Source organism: Gymnoscopelus braueri (assembly GCF_963280865.1).
Source record: "Gymnoscopelus braueri genome assembly, chromosome: 18".
Lineage (NCBI taxonomy): Eukaryota > Metazoa > Chordata > Actinopteri > Myctophiformes > Myctophidae > Gymnoscopelus > Gymnoscopelus braueri.
The window spans coordinates 50,550,142-50,565,497 of record NC_137618.1 but is presented as its reverse complement, the minus strand read 5'-3'; the positions used below and the strand labels follow the sequence as shown (position 1 = coordinate 50,565,497).

At 45.0% G+C, this 15,356-nt stretch overlaps 1 protein-coding gene across 1 annotated transcript in view; it reads right to left on the bottom strand.

The window, feature by feature from the left end:
- LOC308073410 (myosin light chain kinase, smooth muscle-like) overlaps positions 1 to 15,356 on the bottom strand; it is a 96,591-nt gene that overhangs the window by 11,449 nt on the left and 69,786 nt on the right. Inside the window, exons 20-28 of the mRNA XM_080412283.1 lie at positions 14,700 to 14,890; positions 14,300 to 14,414; positions 11,971 to 12,006; positions 11,303 to 11,393; positions 8,002 to 8,205; positions 7,410 to 7,627; positions 7,016 to 7,139; positions 6,684 to 6,836; positions 1,714 to 1,837 (exon numbers count right to left, since the gene is read on the bottom strand). Coding sequence (XP_080268409.1) covers positions 1,714 to 1,837; positions 6,684 to 6,836; positions 7,016 to 7,139; positions 7,410 to 7,627; positions 8,002 to 8,205; positions 11,303 to 11,393; positions 11,971 to 12,006; positions 14,300 to 14,414; positions 14,700 to 14,890 — 1,256 coding nt within the window. The remainder of the gene's footprint in view (positions 1 to 1,713; positions 1,838 to 6,683; positions 6,837 to 7,015; positions 7,140 to 7,409; positions 7,628 to 8,001; positions 8,206 to 11,302; positions 11,394 to 11,970; positions 12,007 to 14,299; positions 14,415 to 14,699; positions 14,891 to 15,356) is intronic.

Here is a 15,356-nt window from a genome sequence, read left to right as displayed (position 1 = left end):
GTGGAGACTAGATCCAGTAGAACTTAGACTAGAGGAGGAGAGATCCAGTAGAACTAAGACTAGTGGAGAAGAGATCCAGTAGAACTAAGACTAGTGGAGAAGAGATCCAGTAGAACTAAGACTAGTGGAGAAGAGATCCAGTAGAACTAAGACTAGAGGAGAATAGATTCAGTAGAACTAAGACTAGAGGAGAATAGATCCAGTAGAACTAAGACTAGTGGAGAAGAGATCCAGTAGAACTAAGACTAGTGGAGAAGGGATCCAGTAGAACTAAGACTAGTGGAGAAGAGATCCAGTAGAACTAAGACTAGTGGAAAAGAGATCCAGTATAACTAAGACTAGTGGAGAAGAGATCCAGTATAACTAAGACTAGTGGAGACTAGATCCAGTAGAACTAAGACTAGAGGAGGAGAGATCCAGTAGAACTAAGACTAGTGGAGAAGAGATCCAGTAGAACTAAGACTAGTGGAGAAGGGATCCAGTAGAACTAAGACTAGTGGAGAAGAGATCCAGTAGAACTAAGACTAGTGGAGAAGGGATCCAGTAGAACTAAGACTAGTGGAAAAGAGATCCAGTATAACTAAGACTAGTGGAGAAGAGATCCAGTATAACTAAGACTAGTGGAAAAGAGATCCAGTAGAACTAAGACTAGTGGAGAAGAGATCCAGTAGAACTAAGACTAGTGGAAAAGAGATCCAGTAGAACTAAGACTAGTGGAGAATAGATCCAGTAGAACTAAGACTAGAGGAGAAGAGATCCAGTAGAACTAAGACTAGTGTAAAAGAGATCCAGTAGAACTAAGACTAGTGGAGAAGAGATCCAGTAGAACTAAGACTAGTGGAGAAGGGATCCAGTAGAACTAAGACTAGTGGAGAAGAGATCCAGTAGAACTAAGACTAGTGGAGAAGAGATCCAGTAGAACTAAGACTAGTGGAAAAGAGATCCAGTATAACTAAGACTAGTGGAGAAGAGATCCAGTATAACTAAGACTAGTGGAGACTAGATCCAGTATAACTAAGACTAGAGGAGGAGAGATCCAGTATAACTAAGACTAGTGGAAAAGAGATCCAGTAGAACTAAGACTAGTGGAGAAGAGATCCAGTAGAACTAAGACTAGTGGAAAAGAGATCCAGTAGAACTAAGACTAGTGGAGAAGAGATCCAGTAGAACTAAGACTAGTGGAGAAGAGATCCAGTAACTAAGACTAGTGGAGAAGAGATCCAGTAGAACTATATAAGACTAGTGGAGAAGAGATCCAGTAGAACTAAGACTAGTGGAAAAGAGATCCAGTAGAACTAAGACTAGTGGAGAAGAGATCCAGTAGAACTAAGACAAGGCCTTTTATTCTTGGCTGCGTGCGGCTCCAAAAATAGCCGATCTACAAGCTCAAAAGCTTGTACATCGCCTATTTTCGGCACACAACCAAGTATAAATCAGGCATTACGACGCCATCACAGCACCACCAAAATACATTTTAGTCGACTAAATCAACTGTAGATTCAGTCTACAACAATCGTATGATATTTAGTCAACAAAACCTAGACTAAAACATTGTTTCAGATAACTAAAGTGTGTCTAAAACTAGATGGAATTGTATTCAAAATGTACCTGCCACTTCCTGTGTAGGATGTGTTTCTATGTACCTGCCACTTCCTGTGTAGGATGTGTTTCTATGTACCTGCCACTTCCTGCGTAGGATGTGTTTCTATGTACCTGCCACTTCCTGCGTAGGATATATTTCTTCATCCTCTCCTTGGACAGTCGTTTAGCCGTCATGGTGTTGGTGTCCTGCTTCAACCAGGGGTGTTCAAAGCACTGAGCACACGTCAGCCTGGCCCTGTGACACGCGCACACACACACACACACACACACACACACACACACACACACACACACACACACACACACACACACACACACACACACACACACACACACACACACACGACAATATTATTAGAATTTGTGAGAAAACCAAAAACTTCAAAATGACCTTGAGGTAACACCACAGGATTCGACTCCTCTTCTGTCTCGACATCTTAACCACTAATCCATCCATCCATCCATCCATCCATCCACCCACTGCTGGATGGATGGATGGATGGATGGATGGATGGATGGGTGGATGGATGGATGGGTGGGTGGGTGGGTGGGTGGGGGGTTGGACGGCTAAATCTGGAGCATTAAGTCTTTACTTAAAACTCCCTTGGCTTTGTCTTTTAACCACATCTGATCTTAACATTATTTATTTGTTTGGTGTGTATATAGGTGAGCTCTTCACACTTCTCTCCACTAGTACTGATCTTTTCCTGAAAATATATTTTGTTGTGCCTGATTTGCCTGGTGTGAAAAGAGGCCAATTCACACCTGGCACCATTTAGCCTGGCATGGTCAGACTATTATCACTGTGTATGCGTTAGCCTGGCATGGTCAGTCTAATATCACTGTGTATGTGTTAGCGTGGCATGGTCAGTCTAATATCACTGTGTATGTGATAGCCTAGCATGGCCAGTCTAATATCACTGTGTATGTGTTAGCCTAGCATGGCCAGTCTAATATCACTGTGTATGCGTTAGCCTGGCATGACCAGTCTAATATCACTGTGTATATGGTAGCCTGGCATGGCCAGTCTAATATCACTATGTATGCGTTAGCCTGGCATGACCAGTCTAATATCACTGTGTATATGGTAGCCTGGCATGGCCAGTCTAATATCACTGTGTATATGGTAGCCTGGCATGACCAGTCTAATATCACTGTGTATGCGTTGGCCTGGCATGCAATCGTAGACATCGTAGGCCACATCGTAGACATGCGGAGCAGCATTGTCTGACCGTCTGATAGGCATCTGGACACATGTAACATACTAATAAATAATCCCTGTGAATATATTACATTTTATAAACTCATTTAAAAAAAATGCTTTAACAGTCATTCAGATAAGATTGCAGATCTGGCTGCACTGGCTATTTGAAAATAGCGGATTTACAAGCTCGCATCGGGACGCATTGTGAGCTTGTAGAACTGCTATTTAAAAAATAGAGGAGCACTTATGCGAGAGCATTTTCAGGAGTCGGGACACTGAGGTCTCCAAACCTATATACAGTAGCGTGTCCTATGGAGTTATGTACAACCTGGGTTAAGGATGAAAACCCAACGCTCCAAACCGTGCTCAGCGCAAGTGATTCTTCATGCTGTGGGTTTATTTGGGCCACCGGGAGATCGGAAAATAAAACCATCCAGCACACACCAGCCTTCATCCATTAATGTTTATGCATTCATTCATCAATCACTCCGTAAACCTTGGACGTTGGCGTAAGGGCAAATATAAGTCAAAAAAGAAGCCGGTTTTCACACTCCATTGATAAATGAGGGCCAATGTATTTTTAACTTGGTTAGATAATGTATTTTTAACTTGGTTAGATACATAATGTGCTAACAATATCTGAAGAGAACCTGGTTTCACCCAGGATAGGCCAATTGATTGCCCTGTTAAAGGTTCGATGACATTCATTTTCACTTTTTATATTTTTTATGTTTTTTTTTGTGTTTTATGACCTCAATTACACCCAAAAAATCTGAACTTTGAACATTCAGTGGATTTTCTGTGGTCTGGGGTTTTCTGAATAATTAGGCTGAAAAGTAATCTGAGCTTGGCCCTTCGACAGTGAGGTCACAGTCGATTAATCCCGCCCACTCTCCTCCTCGCCCCTCCCCTCCCCTATCCTTTCCTTTGGGGGGGGCGGAGCAGAGGCGATGATTGACAGGCAAAATCCCTCACCAGCGACACCCGCAGGCAAAGATTTCTTTTTTCATTGCAGTTGAAAAGGCTTTAGAAATGTGAGACAAAAACACCTACAGTGAATCACTGGAGTGGAATTTTCAGTTAAAACTTTTTGTACACGTTTGAAGGACCAGGACAAAGACTCTGAATGTGGTGTAAACATGAATGTCATGATACCTTTAAGTGTCTCGTTTGGCCAGCACTCCTGGCAGACGATTAGCAATCAGTTGAAGTGGCCTTATACCACCAGCTGAAAGCGTCAGCTTTTAAGCGGCGGCCAGCAAACGACAGGCGACTTTGTCAAAGTCCGACTTCGTCAATGAACGATAGTGACATATATATAGTGTGATAGATATAGTAGTGTATAGTAGTGTATATGTTTAGTGATCAACAATGTGTTTTCTTCCTATTCCTGTCCTCTCCTCTTCCTGGTGGTCGCACAAACACTGGGTTACACCCAGATGTCGCGACACCACTAATCTCATCTATCCTACTCTTTCAACTCACGTCGAGCAAGTGGTAACGGGAGGGCTTTGGAATTGCCGCTCGGCTGTGGTGGAAGGCAAATCTGCTTTCATCTCAGCCTACGCATCCTTGCTCTCCCTCAACTTCCTTGCTCTGACTGAGACTTGGATCAGACCAGAAAACACTGCTACGCCCGCAGCTCTGTCAGATGTGTACTCTTTCTCTCACACTCCCAGAGCCGTGCGGACAGGTGGTGGTGCTGGTCTGCTAATTTCCAGAAAATGGAAATACTCTCCTGTTTCACTGTCACAAAAAAAAAAAAAAATGTACAAAAAAAAGGGGGGGGGAGTGAAGCATGGAAAAATAACGATTATATACAAAAACTGCATGAGGAAATACAAAATATGTACAAAAAAGAGGAGTGGGGGGGGGTCGTCTGTCTACAGGGAAACTGGTACTATCTCCTCTTTCGGCCTCCAGAAAGATGAGTTTTTAGGGCTGTTTTGAATGAGCCCAGCGAACTGCATTTTTTGAGGGATGGGGTTAGACTTGGTGGCTGTGCTATAGAAGGAGAATTTGCACTGATCTTTCCTCTTCTGTTCTCTCTGCTCTCCCTGCCCCTGAATCCTTCGCTCTTCTATCCCCTGATACCGCCACAGATCTTCTTTTCTCTACTCTATCCTCTTCCCTGGACCATCTCTGTCCCCTCACCACCAGGCCTGCACGCCAAACTCCACCTGCCCCCTGGTTGTCGGACTCAGTGCGTACTGAGAGACGGAGCCTGAGAGCGGCTGAGCGCAAATGGAGAAATGGCAACCTCCCGGAGGACCTTCTTAGCTTCCAATCTCTCCTTTCTACTTTTTCCTCCTCTCTATCTGCTGCTAAAGCTGCTTTCTTCTGCACTAAAATTCAGGCTTCTGCTTCTAACCCTAAAAAACTCTTTGAAACTTTCTCCTCTCTCCTGCAACCACCTCCCCCTCCTCCCTCCTCGTCCCTCCTCCCTGACGACTTCGCCAACTTCTTTGACAAGAAGGTGAACGATATCCGATCCTCCTTCCCTCCTCTCCCGGCTGGTGCCCTGCACACTACCCACACCTGTCTGCCTTCCACCCCTCCCTCTCTATCTTCATCTACTCCTCTTCCCTCCCCCTCCCCCTCTCTATCCCACTTTTCTCCCCTCTCCCCTAACGAGGTCCTTCTCCTTGTTACCTCTAGTCGCCCACCTCATGCTCCCTGGACCCGGTCCCATCCACTCTGCTGCAGTCCACTGCACCTGAACTTCTTCCCTTCTTAACCCACCTTATTAACACCTCTCTGACGTCTGGCTACTTTCCCTCTGCTTTCAAGACTGCCAGAGTCACCCCCCTCCTAAAGAAACCGACACTTGACCCCTCTGAGATCAAGAACTACAGACCGGTTTCCCTTCTATCCTTCCTATCTAAAACTCTCGAACGTGCTGTCTTCAAACAACTGTCCTCGCACCTCCACCAGAACAACCTCCTGGACTCCCACCAGTCTTGGTTCAAAGTGGGTCACTCGACCGAGACTGCCCTCCTGGCAGTGACGGAGTCGCTCCATGCGGCTAGAGCGAACTCTCTCTCCTCCGTCCTGATACTCCTGGACCTGTCTGCAGCGTTCGACACAGTGAACCATCAGATCCTCCTCTCCACCCTTGAGGGGATGGGTGTCTCAGGCTCTGCACTCTCCCTGTTTGCATCCTACCTGACGGGTCGCTCCTACCAGGTGATGTTGAGAGGGTCTGTGTCAGAACCACACAGACTCACTACCGGGGTTCCCCAAGGCTCGGTTCTGGGTCCTCTTCTTTTCTCTCTCTACACTACATCTCTTGGTGCTGTCATCCACTCCCATGGCTTTTCCTACGACTGTTATGCCGATGACACCCAGCTGATCCTCTCATTCCCCCCCTCTGACACACAAGTGGAGGCACGCATTGCTGCTTGTCTGGCTGACATCTCGGAGTGGATGTCGACGCACCACCTGAAGCTCAACCTGGACAAGACCGAGCTCATGTTCCTCCCGGGGAAGGGCTGTCCGCACCGAGACATGGCCATCACCATTGATAATGCTGTGGTGACATCAACTCGGACTGCGAAGAATCTGGGTGTTTTATTGGATCTTGTTTAGTCGATACAATTATTTGTTTTAGCTCCTGCTCATTTGATTTAGCTATTTTGTCTCATCTGTTTAAGGAAATAGGTAGCTGATATATTGCACTTTTACCTTAGCGCTAGATATACTCTTGGTTGCTTGTTTTAGCAGAAAATGCACTTAAGACTTCTGGTGATTAGTAGTTTTTGTTCCCTACCTATGTTGAATGCACTTATTGTAAGTCGCTTTGGATAAAAGTGTCTGCTAAATGACTGTAATGTAATGTAATGTAATGTAATAATGTATTTTTAACTTGGTTAGATACCTCATGTCCTTTTTCAGCAGGTTTGTGATGAAGGCCTTGGCGTTCTCGGAGATCTCATCAAAAGCTTCGTCTTCAAAGTCCCAGGTGGCTGAAGTGACGTTGGACAATGTCTCATTGTCATTGTCCCCCATAAAAGGAGACAGACCACTCACCCTGATGAGAGAGACACAGAGAGAGAGAGAGAGAGAGAGAGAGAGAGAGAGAGAGAGAGAGAGAGAGAGAGAGAGAGAGAGAGAGAGAGAGACAGAGACAGAGTGAGGTAACAAGGTTTTGGCCGGACTTTATAGTTGAATTTATTACCTTAGTAAACACTTTTACTTTACTTTACTTACAGGATGTAGCAGATGACTCCTATGCTCCACAGGTCAGTAGGATAACTGATGGCTTCATAGTTGATGACCTCTGGTGCCACGAACTCTGGAGTTCCAAACAACACCTTCAGAGTCCCTGCATTCTCTGTGTAGAGAGAGAGAGAGAGAGAGAGAAAGAGAGAGAGAGAGAGAGAGAGAGAGAGAGAGAGAGAGAGAGAGAGAGAGAGAGAGAGAGAGAGAGAGGGGAGAGAGTTTTGATTGATGGATGGATGGATGGATGAATTGATTGATGGATTGATTGATTGATTGATTGATTGATTGATTGATTGATTGATTGATTGATTGATTGATTGATTGATTGATTGATTGATTGATTGATTGATTGATTGATTGATTGATTGTGTAGATGTGGTACCTAGTCTTCGGGCCAGTCCAAAGTCGATCAGTTTGATCTTGCTGCCGGTCTTGTTGACACACATGATGTTCTCAGGTTTCAGGTCCAGGTGAACGATGCCTTGCTTGTGGATGAAACTCACTCCGTCTACGATCTGCAGCATGTACTTGATCACCTCTCTCTCCGTCAACTCAAAGTCCTCGTCAATGATCCGCTCGAACAGCTCCCCGCCCGAAATCCTGGACACACACACACACACACACACACACACACACACACACACACACACACACACACACACACACACACACACACACACACACACACACACACACACACAGATAGAGATACATATTCTAGGACAATTTTATGAATGCCATTCAAAAAAAATATATATATATTTTTTTGTTAACCATAAGCCTAAAGCTGAAAAATAGTGTGATCTTGTAGCTCTGCAATTTAGGGTTAGTTCGTATCACTAACCTTCAACATTTTAGGACAGCGATTGTATGAATGGCATTTTTTATACATTTTGCCATTTTTATCCGTAAGCCTAAAGCCTAAAAATTGCCGATCTGCAAGCTCACAACACGTTGCAGCGCAAATATCTTACATTTCCAGCACCATGACGATGTCGGCCTTGCCCTCGAAGGCGTCCACACACTGCACCAGTTTGGGGTGATGGAGGCTGTTCATGATGCTGATCTCGTGTCGCACGTTATCCTTGTCCTTGGCCGAATACGCCTTGATGAACTTCCCCGCCCACGTCTTCTTGGTCGCCTTCTCCTGCAGCTTGAACACCTGGCCGAACTTCCCCCTGCAAACCAAGAGTTAAACTATTTAAACACCTCCCTGCAACAAAGAGTTAAACAATTAACTATTTAAACACCTCCCTGCAACGAAGAGTTAAACTATTTAAACATCTCCCTACAACGAAGAGTTAAACTATTCAAACATCTCCCTGCAACTAAGAGTTAAACTATTTAAACACCTCCCTGCAACAAAGAGTTAAACTATTTAAACAACTCCCTGCAACGAAGAGTTAAACTATTTAAACACCTCCCTGCAAACAGGGCAGGAATTTCACGGTGGCCACGACGTCGTTGCCCCTCTCATTGGCCGTGTGCCCCTCGAATAATGACATGCCTTCACGGCCACAGTGGCCGTGGTGCCCCAGCTGCGCCCAGCAACTGATTTCACAGTTTTCCTCTGCGCGATTTTCCTGTCAATACGGTTATTTCTTTAGACACCAGTCCCTTTGGTTGAGCTGCGCAGCTACAACATGCACAGTGGTAGGTAGGTTTGATTTTGAGCCTCCTATGAACCGTCGGAATCCCGCAACACAGTGTAATAGACACAAAAGCATTACCGGGCCAAACAGGAGATAAATCTAACGCAGCCGGTTTGATTTCTAGTCTGAGAGAGAGAGAGGATTCCGTAGTCCTACAGACCGATATGCCCCGATGTTTTTTTCAACAGCAAAATATAGATGAATACATCTGATAAAATACAGCGCAATCCCCAAATTATGAGTCTTAATATAAAGCAACAGAATAACTGCAAACAAATTAAAAGTTTAGGCTATCAATATCATACAAAAGAGTGACCTCACCGCTCTGATGGACAAGAAATAAATAATCCTTTTGCAAACCACTGCGCAACAGGGCATATCTCCGCCAAGCCAGGGTGACCTAGCCTGGTAAACCCTCCCTCCGGAAATCTTCTATTCTATTTGATTCCAGGAGTGAGTCTGGCCTGATCGCCCATTCTGCAATATTGGCTGCAGGCTGAGTTGGGCGGAAGTAATACCGTTGACTGACAACCCCTTCAGCCAATGATATTTTTTCCCCTTCAGCCAATCAGCAGTTCACCAGTCTAATGTGACGTCAACGGGACTTTTGAGACAGCCAAGCCCAAAATGGGTTGCCTTATTCGGGTACATGGGTGTCACTGCCCACCCCTACCGGTTCTCTAAATTTTTATTTTTAAATAGGCTTTGTCATGATTAATTGACCACATATATGAAGTTAAACAACTAAATTCTATCCAAACGATATCTTATAAGTAAATTCCGTGCCTCAAAATAGAAGTTAGAGAGCTTTTTGAAGTCAAAAAATCGCGGAGATTATAGCGGACAGAAAAAGATGGCTGCCGTTCGTGTTTTGGGCTCACTCGAACTCGCCACCTGATTGGCCAACTGTCGCTGTCAATCACAGAACGATGTGCGACGACGCTGATAGGCTCGGTTAGCTGGTAATTCCACTAGAAACCCCCACAATGGGCTATCAGGCCAGACTCACTCCTGGAATCAAATAGAATAGAAGATTTCCGGAGGGAGGGTTTACCAGGCTAAGGGTGACCTACCCAGGCCCATGAAATTCATATGCAGGCATAGTAGCCAATTAGAATTAAATCTGCAAAAACTGACTCATATACTGATACAGAACCATATATTGGCTATATATTATCGCTGTCGGGTGGAAAATCTTGTATGTTCCTTTTTTATTATTATTTAAAAACAAGCTGTACAAGCTGTAATTATTAATCATTAAGACATTCTATATTTTAAAGAGTGAAAAATCAACTAAAGTCATTATTAGTGCAAGTTCAATCACATTTCATTTGAATGAAAATAACTTGTGGGGAAAATACATAAAAGCTCTAATCTGTGAATCTAATGTGATTAATGTGACCCCTACTTCAGTCAGTGAGGTCCAGGGCTGAATGTGACATATTGAGACCTATATAACTAAATATTGGTCATTTGCCAACACATTATTTTGTGAAATAAATGGGTTATATTTCACAGATAGTTATACTATTCTTATAATATATTAAAATACAATCATCCTTAACCTTCAAGTTAAATTCATTATTTCCGTGGACTTCTAAATCATTTTTAAAAATCTTTTATTTTTTTGGATGGCCTTCCTGCCCTGGCATTTGGCCTTTGTGCCCTCCAAAAAATTACAACACGCCCCTAAAATGACGAAATTCTAGGCCTGCCTGCAACACAGAGTTAAACTATTTAAACACCTCCCTGCAACAAAGAGTTAAACTATTTAAACACCTCCCTGCAACAAAGAGTTAAACTATTTAAACACCTCCTTGCAAGTTAATATATTTAAACACCTACCTAGCAACACAGAGTTAAACTATTTAAACACCTCCCTAGCAACAAAGAGTTAAACTATTTAAACACCTCACCTGCAACAAAGAGTTAAACTATACTATGGTAGAGTGTGTTGGATGCAAGCTGGATGCAGATTGGATGCAGATGGATGGTAGAGTGTGTTGGATGCAGGTTGGATGCAGATTGGAGGCAGATGGATGGGAGAGTGTGTTGGATGCAGGTTGGATGCAGAAACATGGTAGTGTGTTGGATGCAGGTTGGATGCAGAAACATGGTAGTGTGTTGGATGCAGGTTGGATGCATATACATGGTAGAGTGTGTTGGATGCAGGTTGGATGCAGATACATGGTAAAGTGTGTTGGATGCAGATACATGGTAGAGTGTGTTGGATGCAGATACATGGTAGAGTGTGTTGGATGCAGATACATGGTAGAGTGTTGGATCCAGGTTGGATGCAGATACATGGTAGAGTGTGTTGGATGCAGGTTGGATGCAGATACATGGTAGAGTGTGCTGGATGCAGATACATGGTAGAGTGTTGGATGCAGGTTGGATGCAGATACATGGTAGAGTGTGCTGGATGCAGGTTGGATGCAGATACATGGTAGAGTGTGCTAGATGCAGGTTGGATACATGGTAGAGTATGTTGGATGCAGGTTGGATGCACACATGGTAGAGTGTGTTGGATGCAGGTTGGATGCAGATACATGGTAGAGTGTGTTGGATGCAGGTTGGATGCAGATACATGGTAGAGTGTGTTGGATGCAGGTTGGATGCTTACGTTCCCAGTCTCTCCTCCACATCATAAAGTTCTTTCACTTTAACGTCGGTTCTGACGAAGACATCTCTGTAGTCTGGGTCCTTGTCTGTGTCTGCACACACACACACACACACACACACACACACACACACACACACACACACACACGCACACACACACACACACACACACACACACACACACACACACACACACACACACACACGCACACGCACACGCTTGGCAGTGTCAAACAGAATGCTTTGTTGTGCTGTTATTGTGTTGTGTTGTGTTTGTGTTTGTATTTGTTGTGTTGTGTTGTGTTATGTGTTGTGTTGTGCTGTGTTTGTGTTTGTGTTTGTATTTGTTGTGTTGTTATTGTGTTGTGTTGTGTTGTGTTGTGTTGTGTTTGTGTTTGTGTTTGTATTTGTTGTGTTGTTATTGTGTTGTGTTGTGTTTGTGTTTGTGTTTGTATTTGTTGTGTTGTGTTATGTGTTGTGTTGTGTTTGTGTTTGTGTTTGTATTTGTTGTGTTGTTATTGTGTTGTGTTGTGTTTGTATTTGTTGTGTTGTGTTATGTGTTGTAGTGATGTAGTGATTTAATTGGCGGTCATATAGAATGATTGACAGGTCATATAGAATGATTGACAGGTCATATAGAATGATTGACAGGTCATATAGAATACGCACCTTCATCCTCGTCTTCAGCTTCATCCTCCTTGGCCTCTGTTCAGTTAAAACAACAACATAGTTAGTATTCTGTGCGTGTGTGTGCGTGTGTGTGTGTGTGTGTGTGTGTGTGTGTGTGTGTGTGTGTGTGTGTGTGTGTGTGTGTGTGTGTGTGTGTGTGTGTGTGTGTGAGTTCAGCTGTCAAAAAAAATATTCATTTTGGAGAAACATATAGTTTGACTTACCAAACTGAACCTAATCTAATATGATCTGATCTAAATTCAGGTGTGAAATATAGAGGAAAAACCTTCCCAGTTTTAATCTCTGATGAATGACCGTTGGCTGTTGTTCTTTTCTATAGAGACGCAGTTTTTCATTTTTTATGATAACACAACGATGAAATAATTCTCTCACCTTCTGTCTGTCTGCCAGGCAGCGAAAAGCAAGACACACTCAATTAAAATCCTAACCTTTGATTGACTGATAAACAGAATGGAAGGAATTAACTATCAGATTTAGCAGATTACAGAGCATGTAACAACAACAACTTTATGAGGAAAAAAAGCTAAGATAAACAAGTACGATAAGAGATAAAAGCAATAAAACACTAAAAACAAGAGTTGATACAAAGTCAACTGCATGGGAAAGGCAATTGTGAACAGGTTCAGGGCGGTTTTGAAGGCAGGGAGGGAGGGGGCGTGTCTAATGCGTTCGAGGAGTGCATTCCAGAGGGAGGGGGGGGGGGGGGGGGGCAGGTTCAGAGCCTGGTTTTGCATGGGGACCTCCAGGAGCCTGGATGTTCCTGAGGTGGAAGAAGGCTGTTTTGGTGATGTGGTTTACGCGGGGGAGGGATGAAAGAGTCGGGTCAAAAATGACACCAAGGTTGCGGATGCGGGTGGAGGCTGTGACAAGGGATGGAGTCCTGGGTGGAGCGGGTGAGGGAGTCGGGGCCGATGATAATGATTTCTGATTTGTTTCAGTTGAGTTTGAGAAAGTTCTTTTACATCCAGGTTTTTATGTCTGTGAGGTGGTGAGGGGTGGTGAGGGGTGGTGAGGGTGGTGAGGGTGGTGAGGGGTGGAGTGGGTGGCTGTGATGATGGTCGTGGTGGAGAGGTGGAGTTGTGTCGTCGGTAGGATGTAAATGAAGAGCAGGGGACCAAGCACTGAGCCCTGGGGGATGCCGTGAGTGCCTGGGGAAGTGGAGGAGGTACGGCTGTGGATGGAAATGAATTTCTGACGGTCTGAGAGGCGTGGCTTCATCCAGGAGAGTAAACCAAGGGAGGAGTGGAGGCGTGAGATGAGGATGGAGTGATTGATGGTGTCGAAGGAGGATGAGGATGACCTTGAGGAGGACAGTCTCGTTATGAAGTGATCAGAAGGGGGGTGATGGCAGCCAGTAGACCGGGAGGAGTTTATTACGTTGGTGATGAGTGGTGAGAGTGAGGGGAGGAAGGCTGTGACTATAGGGTGGATGGGATTGGCAGGACAAAGGTTTTTCCTTGGCCTCTATAGGGAGAGCGCATACAAAGTTTTACACAGATCGGTGCAGTTATAGGTAAAAACACAAATTGGCCTGTTATAGCGCCACCATGAGGCTGATTTGAAACATTTCAAGTGGCATTTCTTCCTCGGCCTAGTGGGAATGTGTGTGCAACATTTCACGTAAATCACACGTGGCCTCCTGGTGGCGCTATAACAGGCCCATGTGAAGAATTTGGGGCAGAGGTTCTGCTCTGGCATCCAGGGAGTGTGTGTGCACTGTTTGGCTGTGATCAAGCCAACAGTGCTGATCACAGACAGACACACAGACAGATGGACGGACGGACGGACGGACGGACGGACGGACGGACGGACGGACGGACGGACGGACGGACAGAGAGGGTGCAAAGCATAGTCTGGGCCGTGCCTTCGGCCTGGTGGAGACAGTTACAGTGCAGAAGAGAAAGACAAATAAAAACAAGTGAATGAAAGGCAGAAGCAAACAGAAAGGTCTTAGTTGTGATTTAAAATAAATAAGAGTGTCAGCAGAACCTGTAGTTTTCTGGGAGTTTGTTCCAGACATGCGGAGCATAAAAACTACATGTTTATTTGTGCTTTTAGGAGCAGAAAGCAGATCCTTTCCCAGATGAGCTGAGAGATCTTGATGCTTCATGATATCCTACAAGATCACATTCATGTGTTTTAGCCTTAAAACCTTTTAAAGCAACAGTAGTATTTAAACCATTTAAAGATGTATAGACCAACAGTAATGTGTGTGTGTGTGTGTGTGTGTGTGTGTGTGTGTGTGTGTGTGTGTGTGTGTGTGTGTGTGTGTGTGCGTGCGCGTGCGCGTGCGTGTGCGTGCACTGACCATCGTCCTCCACCAGTCCCACAGTGACGGGTTCGGACTCGGCGCTGGGTTCTCCTACTCCATAGATGTTCACCGCTCGAACCCGGAACTTATACTGACACTCTGGAAGAAGATTCTACAGGCACGCGCACAGGCACAGGCACACGCACAGAAATATTTATCATTTTATTTGCTATATATAATTCTCGAAAAACACATTGACTCTTGTTAGACTATACGAGTTGGAGAAAAATAACGCACGCACGCACGCACGCACGCACGCACGCACGCACGCACGCACGCACGCACGCACGCACGCACGCACGCACGCACGCACGCACGCACGCACGCACGCACACACACACACACACACACACACACACACACACACACACACACACACACACACACACACACACACCTGGACGTTATAGGAGGTGCTGTTGCAGGAGACCATCTGGGTCCAGGTGGTCTCCAGACTGTCCCAGACCTCCAGGTTGTAGCTCTGCACGGCGGAGCCTCCGTCGTAGGTGGGCCCGTACCACGACACAGTCAGGGTGGAGCGACGCACGTCTGAGAGGGCAGGGACCTTAGCTGGGGGGTCCGGTTTATCTGAGGGGGGGGGGGGGGGGGACACAGCAGGGACCTTAGCTGGGGGGTCCGGTTTATCTCCAACACTGTCAGAGTGACAGATCTGTAAGGGTCAAACCACAGTATAATACTGTTGTACTGGGAGCTGACCAGTACAACCACAGTATAATACTGTTGTACTGGGAGCTGACCGGTACAACCACAGTATAATACTGTTGTACTGGGAGCTGACCAGTACAAGGATAAGTACAAGAAAGTCTGCACACTGTTCTCAAGCTAAAAAAAACACACACTTTTTATTTTAACGTTTCGACCTTCTAGGTCTTCATCAGGCAAATGTTATAATGACAGACAAAAGCATCATATATATATGTCACAGGGTGAATGGAGATCCAGGGTGATTGAAGACAGAGCGCTCGTTTTTAGGCACGGGGCTCCTTCGGGGCGAGGCGGGGCTTTTCGAGACAGGGTTTATTAGCGAGGCTCG